Genomic DNA, 18,387 nt, shown 5'->3' on the forward strand with positions numbered 1-18,387 from the left:
GGTTGAATAGGGTGTCAGGTAATTCATTTTTAGGTTCACTGGTGAATACGGAGCAGAAAGAACTGTTCAATATTTGAGCGACATCGCTTTCTGCAACCGGGGGTTATGTTCACCAGTTAACGACAATAAATTAGGGTTACTAAGGTTAAGAGTCTTCCAGAATTGCTTTTTATTACTTCGTAATGTATCTAGCAATGTTGTTCAAATAAAAACCCGTTTAGGCTTTTGAGATAGCGCTGCGAACGTTTTACCTGCAGCACACTATTTGGGCCGTGCGAATGAGTTGTTTGACTGTTTTGCTGACCGGAATAATAGTTTCTTCCTGTTACTGAGGCGTTTGAGTGAAGCGTTGATTCAGGGGGAAGATGATATTGTATAACGGCAATGGTGGCAATGCGCTTCGCAACTAACTCTTCCATTTTGTTTTTAAAGAAGGAATAAGAAGGACTCAACAGAGCACCGCCAAAAGTATTTGAGGAACCAATCGCAGAATGTTGTTAGTTCTTCATTGATGGCGTCGCAGATTCCTCTACCGTAGAGCGTGATAGCTTGCTTATTTTTTTCTGATGTGATAACTTGCGATGAACTGTGGCGCGGATTATTGCATGATGCCTTAGGCAGGTAAATGTGTAAGTGGTGATGTGCTATCGACATGCGAAGTTAGGATAACGTCCAGTATGTTCGAGGAATTATTGAATTCCCGAGTTGGCGCAGCAACAAGTTGTGACATGCCAAAAAGTAAACACATGTCGACGAAATAACTTTCTACGATACATTTTGTTGTCAGGGTGAGGTCAGACCAAGTTATCGCTGGGAAATGGAAGTCACCGATTATTAGCATGTGAGCGCTGGGATTAGATATGGGAAGTAGATTTAGGGCGCTGTGGAATTCTGTTATGAATGAAGGATAAGCTTCTGGGGGCGGTAACATTCACCAGTAACGAGGCAAGGATAAGAATGATTGAATTTTATAAATAGTAGCTCTAGGGGGTGCAAGGACTGTTGAGAGGACTGCACTGAAGTCGTTGGTGAGCTGCTTTCAGAACACCGCCGCCTCGTTTGGTCACGCGGTCAAGTCGGAAGATATCGTGATGTGGGAAGCAAGAAAAGAGTTCTGGATCGGAAATTGAAGACTACAGCCATGTTTCTGTTAGTACTATTAGGTCTGTTCAGTTGTAGCAATGAGGAAACGAACATCTTCGCGTTTAGGTAGAAGGCTTCGAATGTTAGTGTATATTAGTGATGAAGGTTTACTGATTGACCTTCCTTCAGAAGATTTGTGAAATGGTGGCTACTGGAGGTCGAGGGGCTCCTTTTTGCGCACGGCGATCAAAGATGTAGGTGGTTTTCAATGAAAATTTTGTCATGACGGAGCTTACAAGTTTTGTGCTGGGACTTGCCGAAATCGATTAGGCGTTTTATACACAAGGCGCGTGTTTGGTAAACAGACCTACCCAATGCTATAATCGAAATCTTTCAGCTTCTTGTCATTTAATGAACGATTTCTTTGTCTTTGTAGTGTGCGAAACCCATGACAATTGGACTCTTCTAGTTTGGTTGGAACCGGCCTATTCTGTGAGCCCGCTCTACGCTTCTTGACACGAGGGATACCTGGAGTGCTTCGTCACAGCATTTAATACTAGTTCTTCGGATTGTGCGCATCTTTCCTTTACGTCATCACCGAAGCCAAAAAATAGAAGGTTTGACCGGCGGGCGCGGTCCTCGTAATTGTCAATTCTGTCGGCCAAAGTTTTAATAGTATTGGAGTTTCGCTCAGCATGCGTCTCAAGGTCTTCAGCCTGGTTTTTGAACGAGACCAGAGCGGAACAGCCACTCTCTATTTTTGTAAACCTTGAAATGGTGTAGTCGAAGGTCTTTTCGTATTGGTACAGCTTACGTATTTCAACGAATTTACGGACAGCAACGGATTTCATTTCGTTAAGCATGGTTTCCTGGGAAGAAGATATGGCTTCTAGCGTAGAAATGATATCACAAGTACGTAATGTCAAAGTACTTAATTCTGATCGAAATTCGAAGGCGGATTTTCGTTTACTTCAGCCTGCTCATTAAACTACGCCAATAAATGCACGCTGTAACAGTAGGAAGAAGCGCACTGTTCCGAACACCCTTCTTGATTTATGTCAGCTATTGGCCAGTACTAGCCGCATAGGTAATTGGCGAAATATATCACCGGGAAAGAGTCAGAAATCTTCTTTTAAGAGAGGAGACAGCTTGAGAGAAACGTCATTTCGCACTTCGCATGCCAGCTCCACGCGTCATGCACGTCTGCAAAATTTTATTTAGATGTTCACAGCAGCTTATGCTATCCGCAAACTCTGTTTTAGACCAAGCCCGAGGGTGGCTCAGGACCTCTTTAAGCTACCACGTTACCATAACTTATCAAACCAGAAGCCACTGCGTCACCTTACTTCGGCACTGCTTAACAATCAATAACTTAACAGAATAAGGCATTATATATTTGCAATGTTCCGTCACGCGCTGTGTTGGATAATTATATTAAGGGACCTACTGACCGTAATACTTCTCAATGGCGGCGGGGTCTAGCCGCTGTCCAGGACTTCCCACGTAGTACTTCATCTTTGTGAGTTTCTGTATCGCCAATTGTAATACATCACCTGTGACCCAGCCTGATGTCTCGAAGGCTGTCCGGAAGGCTCGTCGAATATTTTCAACCATTGATGCTGTCTCATTCAGCGTCTTTTGGTTGGTCACTAGTTGCCATGGACGGACAAAAAAAAACCACTTTGACTTAACTCAGTGCAAGGGAGATTATCTAAAAACACTGATCAATCAGGAGTTAAACTTCAAAAACCGAAAGAGCAGAGGCTTGGGCAGATAACGATGAATTATTCATAGAGACTTTCGTATTCAGTTCGGTAGGGGGCGGGGAATAATAGGAATGTTATTTTTAAAGAGTATAACAGGGTATAAGTTGGAATTTAACCAGACGAAGTTTGGGGTTTTCATCGTAACTATCATAAATATAAAATACCACAAACAACTGACACTGGTCTTCTGTTGGACAGATATGTTCTATTTTAACAAGAAACATCACTCACAGTAACATATAATGACATAGCGAGCTGATGTAAGTCATCTCGTTAACTTATTACCGGAAATATTTGTTGGCAGGCTATTTGACTAAGTTGACTCATTAGTGAGTTTGCCGACGTATTCTTGTAACAGAACGATAATTTGGTTTCTAGAACATGTGCTTATCAGGGTCAACCGATTGAACTGGACGGGGGTCATGAAATGGAACTCAGCCGAAGAAGACAAAAGATTGGAGAACATGCAGCACCCATTACATGGGCATGATCTAGAGCTTACCGCTATCCTTGAAACGATCACTGCACAATCATTCCATCCGCAGTACAATATTAGACTAGAACACGGAATGTAAAAACGAGCTTGAGAATTACTTAAGGACAACTGAAGGGGGCAGTGGGGCGTAAAATAATATGCTCATGGTTAAGAGAAATGAACGGGCTCTAAGGAAAACCAAACAGTCTGAAATAAAAAAAAAAACTGGTAGGTTGAAATCGCAAAGTTTACAGGCCTATGGTGCAGGCAGCTGATGCGAGATAGGAGTGATTCAATTGAAGATTGTAAGGAAAGACTTTCATGCTGCAGCGGACCCAATATTATTCATTGTTATCATTTGCTATGACGTCGAAGTTCTTGTGTGATACTGAGTTGGCACTCATTTGCAGCTATGCAGAAGGAACGCTTGAATAATTGGTTTGAGCAATGAAGCCGTCCCATCATGTATCTTGAAACTGACAAGTGCAAATCGGTTTAAGGTTTGTGTCCCTGAAACTACGGCAGAAGAAAGCGATACGCGGCTCTTGCACTGCAGTGCTGTAACGTCGCTGTGTCGCGTGCTGCTGTACTGGCGTATGGTAATGACATATTGGGATGATATATGCCCAGTCTCGTGTACGTGTGTCTGATTCGTTGTCTAGCAGGTGAAACTTTGCGTCATATACAAGCGCTGAGTATTACTAGAGAATCAGATGGTTAAGCATTAAAGCTGTTGGAAATTATTATTTTAGATACCTTTGTAGTGATTGGCGTTACGTCACAAAATACTTAGTCATACTTCTTTCAGTGAGTTACTTACCTCGTTTCAGTAACTATATTACAGTTGTCTTTACAGAGAAAAATCATCGTTACATAAGTGCAAAACCAGTAACTGCAACGTTTAAGGTAACAGTCGTTCACCTGCTCTGTAGGGCTGATATTCTTCAGACACTGGCAAATCACGAGGTTCTGCAGCCAAAATTGTACGAACCTTTTGTCAGTGATACATGCCTCTGACATCTGAGACAAAACGACCCTACCGCTTCCGGAATTAAAAAAAAAATCCGCGCAGAAAATAACACGAATGTAAAGGCAATAGGCTAATAAAACAGGGGTTGCCCGCGTACCAAGACAATCGGATCGTCAATGTAGCCGCCTCAGATAAGCTGCCAAAGCGTACTTTTTAATTATCGAAACGGTGATACGTGAATATCTTTTAAAGACATTTCTTTTCTGAAAATTTGCGCGGCATGATTGATATCCCTCGCTAACTATATTTTTAACTTTGACACCTTCACTGTGGCTATGTAATGCAACGTGGGTGGTAATCAAAATGCTGATACTAAGGTGATGTTTTCAAACGAATGTAAGTTCTATTCGTCCTTGTCCTTACGGTACCGCGTTGGGATATGCGCGAAACATGTCTACCAATTCAGTTTGGTAGTACATACCTCTTGAATGCTTTCTGAAATGAGGGCTTTTGTTCTGTAGCGTCTCCTGCTGGCTTTTTAATCTAACCTTTAGGCGATAACAACAAAGTGACAAATGGTATAGTAGAAATATTAGAGTGGTGCGACGTACCGGAGAGAAGGTACGGAGCCGCAATGGCCAGGTTCATCACCTGTTTGACGAAAGAATAGCAGGCTTTGCTTGGTTCTTTCGGGTTCGCTAAAAACCTCCGATCTGTCAACGGCAGCAGCTGCCTGTAGACGCTCCAAGCGATGAGGTAGCTAATCCACTGCCGTTTCACAGACTTGAAGAGTGCAGCGACAATGTTGAGTATGTCCGTCTTATACACTATGAGGTCGTCGCCTTTGTAGGTATTATTGGTGTATTTGGAAAAAGCCGTGGACCATTCACCTGATGGCCATGCAAATATAAAAAAAGACGAGGTAGTGACGCTTCAGTGCTTAAGCTGATGCAGCTTTAATTAGGCTGCGTTGCGTGAACATCGAGAAGCAGTTGAAGGTATGTTTGATTCTGCTACATCCAGACACACACAATGTCAAAACGTTCACAGCCCGAGAAAAAAGCAAACCGGCAACAGCTTGTGGAAACAATGAGTGGGACACAAATGCAACTAAGTTATATCAAAAAAGCACGCCCTGGTAGCTGGAATATATTTCAACCTGAATAATAATTTTTGTACTTTCTTCCAACATGCGGCCTCCATTTGTAGTTTTTTATAGTGATGAAGCGTCTTATTTTAGCACGTCGGTGCGTACCAAGCGTGCACATTATTACTCGTTTTTACATCAGTACAGTATTGTCATTGTAAAACCCAGTCACTAAGGTTGGCATCCAAGACGTTCACTGCATCGCAGCACTGGATGACGAAACCCGTAAAGATATAACCCCGCTAAACCTAAACTCAATCAGCCGAGCAGTCACAGCGTGCATAAAGCAGCCGCCGTTGGCTCGGTATGTAGCGGTGGCTAACAAAGGAATAGCACTCGCTACCAGTGGCATGTGCACCCCAGGTTGGCCGAAGGTCTGGCCTCGAGCTGCACGAAAGCCAAAATCAAGGCATCAGTTTACTTTCGGTTATTGGTAGAAATCGTGCATTAGCATTCTTTGGGCATTCTAGCGATTTTCCGGCGGCTATCTACCTAGGCATCTTTCTAGGTTTGTAAATAAACCTCATTTCCGCCTTCCTGCGTCCATGGGTAGTCAGCGTGGGCGCATCGCGCTGAGCCGAAGCTGCAGGATTCGAACCCAATCATCGGATCAACTGGGAAAAGGGCGAAGGAGGTGTCCCGCTACAGCACATGCCTTTAATGAGGGGAAGTCTAATTGAAAAATTGGCAGTCCGGTGTTATGCACCAAAAGTGAAGGGCAGCGAAATTGATACAGTTCTCTATACAATTGGTATACACTGTGAAAACACTCTGTATACAAAGGATATAATTACAAGGAAAAGCGCACAACGCTGCAGGAGCGGTAAGGCTAGCGCGTACACAACAAATAAGCACCATCGCCATCGACATCGTCCAAGCACAAGCCCATGAAATATCCCTTCGCTTGCAGAAGCTCCACCACGGTGCAATAAGTGTTCGCATAATGAGTACTACGGTTTAAGAAGTAAGACAGGCTATGTGACTCGTCATTGTTGCATCGCGCAGGTTAACGCGACGTGAAGGCAACCACAGCCTGGAGACAACTCACCTCCCCTTGCCGGCAGTCATAAATACGTTTTGATTAGATCACGGGCAAACTGGCGGAGATGTGAACATGAGCAAGCGCCTCATAAGCGTCGGCACTGGATGCGCATGCTTTACGATTGAGCATGGGGTACATGGCAATGGTGGGTAAAAAGGCAGGTAGCCATCTTTGGCATAACATGAATACAGCGTGGCCTCTTCGGTCTGTACTGGCTAGCTTTCCGTGATGCAGCCGAAGGGAGACAGAGAGCGGCGAGTTTCGGGGGAGTGTAACTGACGGCGCTGGGGTGATGGTGAGGCGGCTGGTCTGGTTTTCACAAGGACGCCGTTCAGCTCATGGGGCCTCTGGACGGAACGAGGGAGCATATAGTGCAAGTTCCAGGCGCCACTGATTGTAAAGGATGTGTCAGCATGACGTGGGTCAGCGGCGGCGGCAATGGTGGGCGATGTGACCAATCCCGGGGCATGTGAAGTAGAACCAATTATCTCGGGTGCGCTATTCGGGTAGATTTCTAGAACGTGGCGCGAAGTTTGCGCTCGGTGTAGGCAGCAGCTACGAGTCGGCAGACGGGATTACGAACAGCGCTACCGTAATTAAAGACAGTTAAAATGACCATATTCTCGACCTGCCAGCGAACCATACCGTTACTTGAGTAACGGATCTCATGGGTTTGCGTTCTCGACGGACGATATTCGTGACATTTTCTGGAGCTGACGTTTGCCGTCGCGTGGAGACACCTTCGCATGAGGACCAAAAGTGGAAGGTCGTGGCAGCCGTATTGGAAAGTCGGTCGAGGTGGCGAGTAATACTCCGATATTTGCGTGGTTAAAACGACGACATTCTTCGCAGACCGACTCCACCGCAGAACAATTGTTGCGCAGTACCAGGTTGAAAGCACCATCAGCTGTGCCTTTGTCTCCGTGTCAGACTTTGCCCGCTTCAGGCATGTCCTTGTCGACCGTGTGGCACAGAGACAACACGTCCTGAATATAGATGTGCAGTCCGGTGGAAGTAGTCTAGGCATGAATCGCGAGTTCCTTCTTAGCCGCTAGCTGTCGTCAGATTGGTTTCCAAAATAGATTGCGTAATCTTGCTCACAAACATTCCAACCTGTCAAATATTCCTGATGCATGTAGACCCAGAATACCACAGTGTCCACCAAAAAGAAGCTTCGATTCGCAAGCAATATCGTCGCTTGACACTGTTTATTGTTGCTGAAGCGCTCAAACATAGCCAGCCACTCATCGACGTTCACGCCGCTTATGCCGTTGAAAGCACCGGGACAACAAGGACCCAAGAGACTGACCAGCGACGGGCTTTGTTCTGACTGGGTCACTTGGTCTGTCATTGCGGTGGCAGCAACATGCCCTCCTGTGTGAAGATTAGTTCCCTGTGTTGTACCGAGCTGATCCCGCACCTCTACCGACGAAGGTACTGTGGGAATCTACATACAGTGAATACGTTTACAAAGAAAGGCGTCCAACGCTGCAGCAAAGGTAGGGGTAGCGTGTGCACACTACATGGCCACACCGTCATCATCCAGGCACCAAGGAGAGGATCGCCGCCCGTGACATTCTTTTGAGTGAGTGAGTGAGTGAGTGAGTGAGTGAGTGAGTGAGTGAGTGAGTGAGTGAGTGAGTGAGTGAGTGAGTGAGTGAGTGAGTGAGTGAGTGAGGTAGTGAGTGAGTGAGTGAGTGAATAACGAAGTGAGAAAGTGAGTGAATAAGTGGTAGGGCATTCTGGCCGCCTCCCTGAATGACGACGCATGGCTGAAAGAAGGCTAGCAGGCGGTCCTGTTACGACGAAAGAACAAACAGGCGCAGCAGAAAAAAAAGCAAAAAAAAGCGGCGGAACGTGACACTGCCACCTATACACCGAGAGATAGTTCGTCTCTGAATAGCCATAAGAAGAGTAGGCAACGTCAAAGAAGACGACTGCCCCTTCCGCTCTTACTGAGGTATAGCATTAAAATTGTGAGGAGGCCGTTCAATGGTTTTGTTGTGGAAACTTGCTCGAACCGGAGCTGTCTATGGCCGCGTTCGACGTCGTTGAATGGCAATGCAACTGCACCTATTCTCTACCACACATACGTCGTGGCTACAACATAATTTTCATTTGGACGTCACTCTACCACGTGCCCAAACAGGGGAGCAAAATCGCCCACCTCCGCATTTGGCAAGAGCACATCCATTTAACGTGTTTCTGGGGCACCTAGAGAATTCATTTGAGATATACACTAAAGCTGCTCCATACCCCTTTTCACCGACCAAGTACCGCCAACCTATCCTCCTTTTCCAAGCGCCTCCCTCACTCCTCCCTCCCATCAGCTTTAAGCCTCAAGCAGATCTTACGCAGTCGAAGCTTCTGGCTTTAAGCGGAAGCGACATCAGTCCTGATCAGAGATGCGAGCGTGCGACAAGTTAAATTCAGGAGCGGGAAATCTCGGAAGTGGTATCACCGAAAAGGCAAACCTAGGAAGCGGAAGTGTTTCAGCAATGAATCAGGCAAGAGCGGCGCACTTCAAAGGTTGGCGCCACTTAGCAAAAGCAGCGGCGGCGCGTCGATGGGGGGACATTATTATGCACATAATCCCACCCATTACCACGCGGGAGGAACACATGGCCAACCTCCGGGTACGCAACGAGGGCTGGTGATCGAGCGCGTGAGAAAGAATGCTTGGTGTGTTCAAAACAGCCATTATCCTTATCAGTGGTGGTGTTCCGCCAATGTGGTTTTTATTTCATGGGGTCGCGAATCCCTGTGCTAAATCTACATGTATGTATGGCCCCGTATACATAAGGAGCACGTAAAGACGCGCCAGAAAATTGGCTCCGAAGCGTGCACTCAACAACGAGAAGACCCAAGCCCTGAAGATGAGTAACGCTGAACAGGAGCATCTTTGCTGCGCAGCAAAATGTAGTGCGAACCGCGAATGTATGTATACGATGTATACATGCAATTTTAATACCTGATTGAATTACGTACAGTCCCATATTTCGACAAAGCTCAACACTTCTGCCTCGACGCGATGCTCTATGTGAGGCTAGCATAATGCTCAACCCTCTCAGTGATTATGAACAATGACACACAACAACGGCTCAAGCACACCCGCCTCCTTGTGTGTTATGTGCCCAACGCTGACAAACAGTAGGGGTGCACAGAAGGTTATTTTTAACTTCAACTCACCACTCTCGTACTGCACTAAACACTAAAGAAATTAGATATTCGCTGCCAACGTTACGGCTAATTAATCTCAATCAATGCAAGCAGCAGAGAAAGCTTCGCTTACGTCCATTCGCACACTGTGCGGCATCCGCAGATTTTTTTCTCTTTACTCGACCCGCGGGTATTCGTGTTTGCCGCTATTCGACGTCGTCGTCTTTCGTTAGACAGTGCACTCATGTCCGCGTATCGTATACACGAAATACAACAAGCCCACGAATGCGCGCAAAGTGTCTCTGGCTGCCGGTCGCGCGATAATATTGCGTGTATTCGCGGGCTACTTCAATGCTGAAAAACACTTTTATGTTGTACGTATTGATAAAAAAAATGTTTAACGACTCTTTATTGTTACTCTACAATTTTCTCATTGATACCTCTCATCTAATATAATATTGGAAGGGTTAACGGTATAATTCGGACAAATTTTCAATTACGCGTATTGGAAAAGACTCATCTGAGTGTCTCGAAGCGACAGCAAACAGAAGTAGCGTGGTTCTTTTCTGCTACGTCGCATTTGCATATTTTGATTGTTTGCCTCATGTTACGTGGGATACCCAATAATACACACAAACACACACACACACACACACACACACACACACACACACACATATATATATATATATATATATATATATATATATATATATATATATATATATATATATATATGTCATCATCATCAGCCTGGCTACGCCCACTGCAGTCAAAGGCCTCACCTATACTTGTCCAACTACCCCGGTCATGTACTAATTGTGGCCATGTTGTCCCTGCAAACGACTCAATGTCATCCGCCCAACTAACTTTCTGCCGCCCCCTGCTACGCTTCCCTTCCCTTGGAATCCAGTCTGTAACCCTTACTGACCATCGGTTATCTTCCCTCCTCATTACATGTCCAGCCCATGCCCATTTCTTTTTCTTCATTTCAACTAAGATGTCATTTACCCGCGTTTGATCCCTCACGCAATCTACTCTTGCACCCATCATTCTTTCCATAGCTCGTTACGTCGTCCTCGATTTCAGCAGAACCCTTTTCGTAAGCCTCCAGGTTTCTGCCCCATACGTGAGTACTGGTAACACACAGGTATTATACACTTTTCTCTTGAGGGATAGTGGCAACCTGCTGTTGATGATTTGAGAATGCCTGCCAAACGCACCCCAGCGCATTCTTATTCTTCTGGTTATTTCAGTCTCACGATCCGGATCTGTGCTAACTACCTGTTCTAAGTAGATGTATTCCCTTACCACTTCCAGTGCCTCGCTACCTATCGTAAACTGCTGTTTTTTTCCGAGACTGGTGTACGTTACTTTATTATTGCAGATTATTTTCAGAGCCACCCTTCTGCTTTGCCTCTCCAGGTCAGTGATCTTGCATTGCAATTGGTCTCCTAAGTTACTAAGCAAGGCAATGTCATCAGCGAATCGCAAGTTGCTAAGGTATTCTCCATCAACTTTTATCCCCAATTCTTCCCATTCCAGGTCTCTGAGTACCTCCTGCAAACATGCGGTGAATAGAATTGGAGAGCGTATCTCCCTTTCTAACGCCTTTCTTTATTGGGATTTTTTTGCTTTCTTTGTGGAGGACTACGGTGGCTGTGGAGCCGCAACAGATATCTTCCAGTATTTTTACATATGGCTCATCTACAACCTGATTCCGTAACGCCTTCATGACTGCTGAGGTGTCAACTGAATAAAACGCTCTTTCGTAATCAATGAAGGGTTCGTTACATTCCGCACATTTCTTTATCACCTGATTGATAGTGTGAATATGGTCAATTGTTGAGTAGGCTTTACGGAATCCTGCCTGGCCCTTTGCTTGACAGAAGTTTAAGGCATTCCTGATTCTATTTGCGATTACCTTAGTAAATACTTTGTAGGCAACGGACAGTAAGCTGATCGGTCCATAATTTTTCAAGCCTTTGGCGTCCCCTTTCCTATGGATTAGGATTATGTTAGCGTTCTTCCAAGATTCCGGTACGTTCGAGGTCATGAGGCATTGCGTATACAGGGTGGCCAGTTTCTCTAGAACAATCTGGCCACCATCCTTCAGTAAATCTGATGTTACCTGATCCTCCGCAGCTGCCTTCCCCCTTTGCATATCTCCCAAGGCTTTCTTTACTTCTTCCAGCGTTACTTGTGGGATTTCAAGTTCCTCTAGACTTTTCTCTCTCACCTTATCGTCGTTGGTGTAACTGGTACTGTATAAATCTCTATAAAACTCATCAGCCACTTGAACTATCTCATCCATATTAGTAACGACATTGCTGGATTTCTCTTTTAACGCATACATCTGATTCTTGACTGTTCCTAGTTTCTTCTTCACTGCATTTAGGCTTCCTCCGTTCCTGAGAGCCTGTTCAATTCTATCCATATTATAGTTCATTATGTCAGCTGTCTTACGCTTGTTGATTAACTTAGAAAGTTCTGCCGGTTCTATTCTAGATGTAGGGTTAGAGGCTTTCATACATTAGCGTTTTTTGATCAGATATTTCGTCTCCTGCGATAGCTTACTGGTCTCCTGTCTAACGGTGTTACCACCGACTTCTAATGCGTACTCCTTAATGATGCCCATCAGATTGTCTACATTGCTTCAATACTAAGGTTCTCTTCCTGAGTTTAAGCCGAATACCTGTTCTGTAGCTTGATCCGGTAATTCCTCTAGTTTCCCTCTTGCCGCTAACTCATTGATTGGCTTCTTATGTACCAGTTTCTTCCATTCCCTCCTCAAGTGAAGGCTAATTCGAGTTCTTACCATCTTATGGTCACTGCAGCGCACCTTGCCGAGCACGTCTGCATCTTGTATGGTGCCAGGGTTCGCGCAGAGTATGAAGTCGATTTCATTTCTAGTCTCACCATTCGGGCTCCTCCACGTCCACTTTCAGCTAACCCGCTTGCAGAAAAAGGTATTCATTATCCGCATATTATTCTGTTCTGCAAACTCTACTAATAACTTTCCCCTTTTATTCCTAGAGCCTCTGCCATATTCCCCCACTGACTTGCCTCCAGCCTGCTTCTTGCCTACACTGGCATTGAAGTCGCCCATCAGTACAGTGTATTTTGTTTTGACTTTACCCATCGCCGATTCCACGTCTTCATAAACGTTTTCGACTTCGTGGTCATCATGACAGGATGTAGGGGCGTAGACTTGTACAACCTTCCATTTGTACCTCTTATTACATTTCATAACAGGACCTGCCACCCTCTCGTTAATGCTAGATAATTCCTGTATGCTAACAGCTATATCCTTATTGATCAGGAATCCGACTGCTAGTTCTCGCCCCTCCGCTAAGTTTGTGCCCGCTTTTTAGCACTGTATTTGTTCTTTTGTCCTCCTAACCTCACTGAGCCCTATTATGTCCCATTAACTACCCTCTAAATTTTCCAATAACACTGCTAGACTCCTCTCACTAGATAACGTTCTAACGTTAAACGTTGCCAGGTTCAGATTCCAATGGCGGCCTGTCCGGAGCCAGGTATTCTTTGCACCCTTTCCTGCGTCACACATCTCACCGCCGCCGTGGTCAGTCGCTTCGCGGCTGCTGGAGACTGAGGGCCGGGGTTTCAATGTTGTATTTATACAGGAGTTGTAGCCCTCATTTAGCCTACAGTGGTGTCTTATTGAATCAGTCAAGGTTGACCAATCGGAGCTCGGTTATACCGCACGGATTGCACTCAGCTAGAGAACCTGGTATTTATTACCTGCACATGTGTGGCCACACATACATACATACATACATACATACATACATAAATACATGCATAAATACATACATACATACATATATATATATATATATATATATATATATATATATATATATATATATATATATATATATATATATATATAGGAGGGTTCCCGTACAGTGATAAACTAAAAGAAAATACATTAAAAAGGGGGAAGAAAACAAAATAGGAAGGAAAAAAACAGAAACAGAACAGGTGATTTCAACTCGTGCCCCTTGTATTGGCGGCGAGGAGTTACGGAGTCGCCATCTATCCGAAGCACCTCGCTGGCGTAGTATGAGGGATCACGTGGCGCGCTCCTCATAGGTTTTGCTGTGAGCGCTCCCTGAAAACACCACGCGCGAGCTCGCCCGGACATTTCTGTAAGTACTTTCGAAACGAGAGAAGTTTCCTACTGCCTAATAATAATCTTGGGCAAACTTAAAGCACAGAATCGTTTACAGACGCTATCTCTTCACCGAATACGTACAGTGAACGCTACTGCGCGCGGTCGCCGCGATGGAGTCTCAAGACCCGGCTTCTTGCGTGAAAGGTAGGTAAACGCTGAGAGCAAACTATCTGAAATATGTTCTTATAGTGTTTGTATCACTAAATGGAGCGTAGTAGAATGAAGCCTCAATGCAGCGATCGCGCAGATTCGCAGCGACCGACTGCACGTCTGCATGCTTTTCCGCGCACTGTTTCGCTTTCTCCGCGCGCGCGTTTTCGCACTGTGCCATGAGCTTTAGGCCACATAATATGAGCATTTGACAGTGTACAAGCAACCATTGTTGCGTGGGCGCTATCAGAGCTGTTCAAGAATAATTTCATTGTAGAGACTTCGACGTGCCATCGCGACGACTCAATCTTTTTTTTCTTCTAAATTCTTTGACCTTTCTGTACTATTTCTCGAGTTGCGTCGCACTGTATGTTTATCGGTGTTCTCAGCGTGCAATTCCCCGCTGCTCCTTTTTTGTAATCCAGTGGATTAATTCATAACACAAACATGACCATATGCCATGCTTTTTTTAAATGTGCTTCTTACCGCTGCCTTTCCACTCCACTGAACTTGCCAGTATCTATAGCATCGACAAGTTAATAGACCGAACCGTCATGACATTAGTCGGGCAGCGGACTCGGGCGGGCGTCTCAGTGCGCGTTTTCAGAACATCGCAGACCGGGCGCCGTAGCAGAAATCTTCCTTGCGTCTGTGCTTGCTGCATACCCGAGTTGTAGCTGAAGACTGTTTGCCGGTTTTATGTTTCGCGAGCCAAGCTTCACACAGCTTCTTGTCCTGCGGCTACGTGTGAATAAGGCTGACACCGTGCTGCGTTGCGTGCGTCCGGCATTGCGGCACCGAGCAGTAGCCTACCATGTTGTGCGCCTTCAAAGGCAGCCACTACCTATTGTAGTGCTTTCAAGAGTTGTAAAGGAGGCACTCGAAGCGGGAAAATATCGCCACTAAATGAGGACCGCAGCGTACGAGTGAAGTTAAACTCTCGTTTTCAGCTCGCTTCGTCGCGCTCGAAGCAGCCGACGCGGCCGCTATGTCCACGTAATCCCTCCTAGCACGTCACGCCGACGGTGGCGCCAGCTTTTCCAGTGGTGGAGCTCGAGGCCAATATTGCCTGGAAAGATAGCTCAGTCGGTTGGTTCGTCAGGCGCTAGGTTACTTTGAAGCGCCATAGCTCCTGCCCCGAGCTGCATACTTACGTGGAAAGGGACTGCTGTTGTCCGCGATGGTTGGAAGGCATACCCTCTTGAAAAATGGCCGCCCGTGGAGAAAAGCGAACTCGAGCGGCATTAGAGACTAGGAAAAGCTTGATCACGAGCTAAGCTAGCGCAGCACGCATAGCGTGGGAAATTAGCTAGAGTAACTATCTCAAGGACTGCTGCTCACGTTCGAAAAAAAAAAAAGAACGGCCCAGAGGGCTGTACTACGAGTGCTACGACTGATAATTTTCTATATATATATTCATCCCATATATGGGTTCGAATGCGAGCGCTGTTGCTCTGTCTCTGCGTGTAGTAGTTAAGAGAGCCAGCTTAAGGGAGAAGAAGAAAGGAAATGAATGTTTCTGAAGCAAATTTGCAGCGCCGTGGTTTTAAAGCGCACCCGCGGTAGTGAAACGGGAGGCGATATAAGCATGCGTGGCCATGATACGCACACGACAAACTGCCATAAAATATTTATACTTGAGAGAAAACCTCGTTAACAAACGATAACACGGCAATCAGCACTCGAATACGACGAGAGAAATTATTGAGACCTCGAAAATTCCCTTGAACTAAGTATGGTTTGCGAGACAAATGCTTGTAAGTACAGAACTTTTTAAAGATGAGGGGAATATGCGCTTACCGACAGGACAGCGTCCGCACGAGACCGCCACCAGGCACCTTACTGAGACATGGAGGGCTTTGTGGCCAGAACAAAGCCTCCCTTCTCTGCCGTCCCAGCGCAGAAAACGTGCGTTCCGATCGCTCAAGGCTGTGCGGACATAGTAGTATAGCTCTAGCGTCTAGGAAAAGCTTAAACAGGTGCGAGTGCAGCACGCATAGTGTGGGAAGCTAGCCACAGTAACTATCTGATGGACTGCTGCTCACGAGGGCGAAATACGTTCGTGTAATTATAATAACCCTAATAGGACTACTTCCGAAATAAAGAACGGCCGAGAGAGCTGTACTGCGAGTGCTATGACTGATAATTATATATATATATATATATATATATATATATATATATATATATATATATATATATATATATATATATATTGTAAGCACTATTAACGTACTTCGTCGTTTTCATTTGTATATAGCCATCATCATCTTCGCTCTTCTTCGACTTCTTCGCGCGTGAGCTGCGGGCGTTCCCTTTTGTGGAATAAACAGCGCTGGACAACTTGATCGGTCTCGGTATTATAAAGTGGTGGAGGTACGTCCAGATCCCGACGTCCGCTCGCGTTTCCGTCCTCCCTGGAGCTCCGTTCCGGTCGCCGCCTGCACCCAGCTACCTCTACAACAATGGACACTTCCAACCCCGGCCCTTCCGACGCCTCTAACCCTACTACACAGACGACCCCACCTGCGGCGCCCGCTTGGACTGTGACGAGCCCTCAGCGCGATCCCCCTGTCTTCGCGGGACTCCGCGGTGATGACGTAGACGATTGGATCGACCACTACGACCGCGTGAGTTCTTGCAACAAGTGGAACGACACCCAGAAATTGAGGCACGTCGCCTTCTACTTGACCGGTGTTGCAAAGACGTGGTATTTCAACCACGAATCCGACATCGCGGATTGGTCCACGTTTACCTCGAAGCTGCGGCAAATCTTCGCTTCCTCGTCTGGCCGTGCAGAAGTCGCCAAACAGAAGCTGGGAACGCGGCGCCAACTTCCCCAAGAGTCTTACACCTCATACATAGAGGATGTCTTGGCTCTGTGCCGCCGTGCGAATCCTAGCATGACGGAAGCCGAACGCGTTCGCCACATCTTAAAAGGCATTGGGCCTGTCGCGTTCAACGCCTTAATCGTGCAAAATCCGGCTTCTGTCCAAGACATCACTTCAACGTGTCAACGCCTCGACGAGCTGCAGTCTATTCGTCTTCCACATGACAGCAGCGATCCTCCGGTTCCCCATTCTCCAGATCTACCTGCTCTTATCCGCACCATCATCCGCGAAGAGCTTCAACTACAAGACCTCAGGCGTCCACCTGCTGCCTGCGCCCCAACCCCCGCCTTCGACTTGCGCGAGGTCGTCAAGCAGGAGTTGACAGCGATGACTACACCCACGACGCATCTTGCACCGGTAGCGCGCTCCACACCTACCTACGCGGATGTTGTTTCGCTACCCACCCCTACCGTGCCTCCCGTGCCTACTGGCGTTTCCTATGACCATGTGGCTTCGATGGGAACCAGAGCACTTGCTACGCCATCGTACCCTCAGTGGCGTCCACCTCGTCCAGTTTGTTTTTACTGCGGTATACGCGGCCATATATCACGCTTCTGCCGCCGGCGCCAGCAGGATGAAAGGCGAGGCTATGCTGAGCACGAAAGAGACCGCACTCGCCGATCAGACGACTACTATCCCGGACCGTACTCGTCCCCGCAACAGCGTTCTCCGTCTCCACCAGCTGCTCCCAGTCTGCCTCCTAGTTCCCGTTCGGCCAGACGTCGTTCTCCATCCCCTTACCGGCGCTCTACATCACCGCTTCGCCCCACTTCCCATTTTGGCGACCAGCACTCGGAAAACTAACTGTTGCAGTTTTTGGAGGGGAAACTGCTTCTTATCGTTCTTCGAAAATTCCTCCTGTTCACCCGGCCAACATGCTTTCTGTGACTGTCGAAGGTGTTCCCGCGTCAGCTCTCATCGATACCGGTGCCGCCGTTTCTGTTCTTCGGAGTGATCTGTGTTCCCGGCTCCGTAAAGTAAAAACGCCTTATCTTGGACCTATTTTGCGTGGTGCTAATAATGCGTTCATTCACCCTGACGGACAGTGTACTGCTCGTGTTCTCATCGACGGCATACGCCACCACATCGAGTTTATCATCCTTCCAACGTGTATCCATGAACTTATACTGGGTTGGGACTTCCTGCATTCTGCTTCAGCCGTCATTTCCTGTAGAGAGGAAGTTGTCCACATCACGGATACAGAGCTTGAACCTGCTGCGGACTCTTCACTTTCATGCGTGAACTTGACCATCGCTGCCGACTACGTCCTGCGTCCTGGTCACGAAGACGTTGTAGCCGTAACATCCAGTCAGATCGCCGACGGAGACGCCCTAGTCGCCCCTTCTTCCCGCTGTACTTCTCGCGGAATTCTCATTGCCACCTGTCTCGTCCGGTTTTCACGCTGCCGCGCCCTTCTGTCTGCTTGCAACACGACCCCAGATCCTGTGATGCTGCCCAAAGGGATGACTGTGGCAACCCTCGCCGACACTCAACCTATCTCTC

General features: G+C 46.6%; 1 protein-coding gene across 1 annotated transcript in view; it reads right to left on the minus strand.

Annotated features, from left to right (window-relative positions):
- LOC135902755 (neprilysin-1-like) overlaps positions 1 to 18,387 on the minus strand; it is a 94,551-nt gene that overhangs the window by 18,569 nt on the left and 57,595 nt on the right. The window contains exons 8-9 of the mRNA XM_065432976.1: positions 4,906 to 5,184; positions 2,535 to 2,732 (exon numbers count right to left, since the gene is read on the minus strand). Coding sequence (XP_065289048.1) covers positions 2,535 to 2,732; positions 4,906 to 5,184 — 477 coding nt within the window. The remainder of the gene's footprint in view (positions 1 to 2,534; positions 2,733 to 4,905; positions 5,185 to 18,387) is intronic.

Source organism: Dermacentor albipictus, chromosome 2, assembly GCF_038994185.2.
Source record: "Dermacentor albipictus isolate Rhodes 1998 colony chromosome 2, USDA_Dalb.pri_finalv2, whole genome shotgun sequence".
NCBI classification, from domain to species: domain Eukaryota; kingdom Metazoa; phylum Arthropoda; class Arachnida; order Ixodida; family Ixodidae; genus Dermacentor; species Dermacentor albipictus.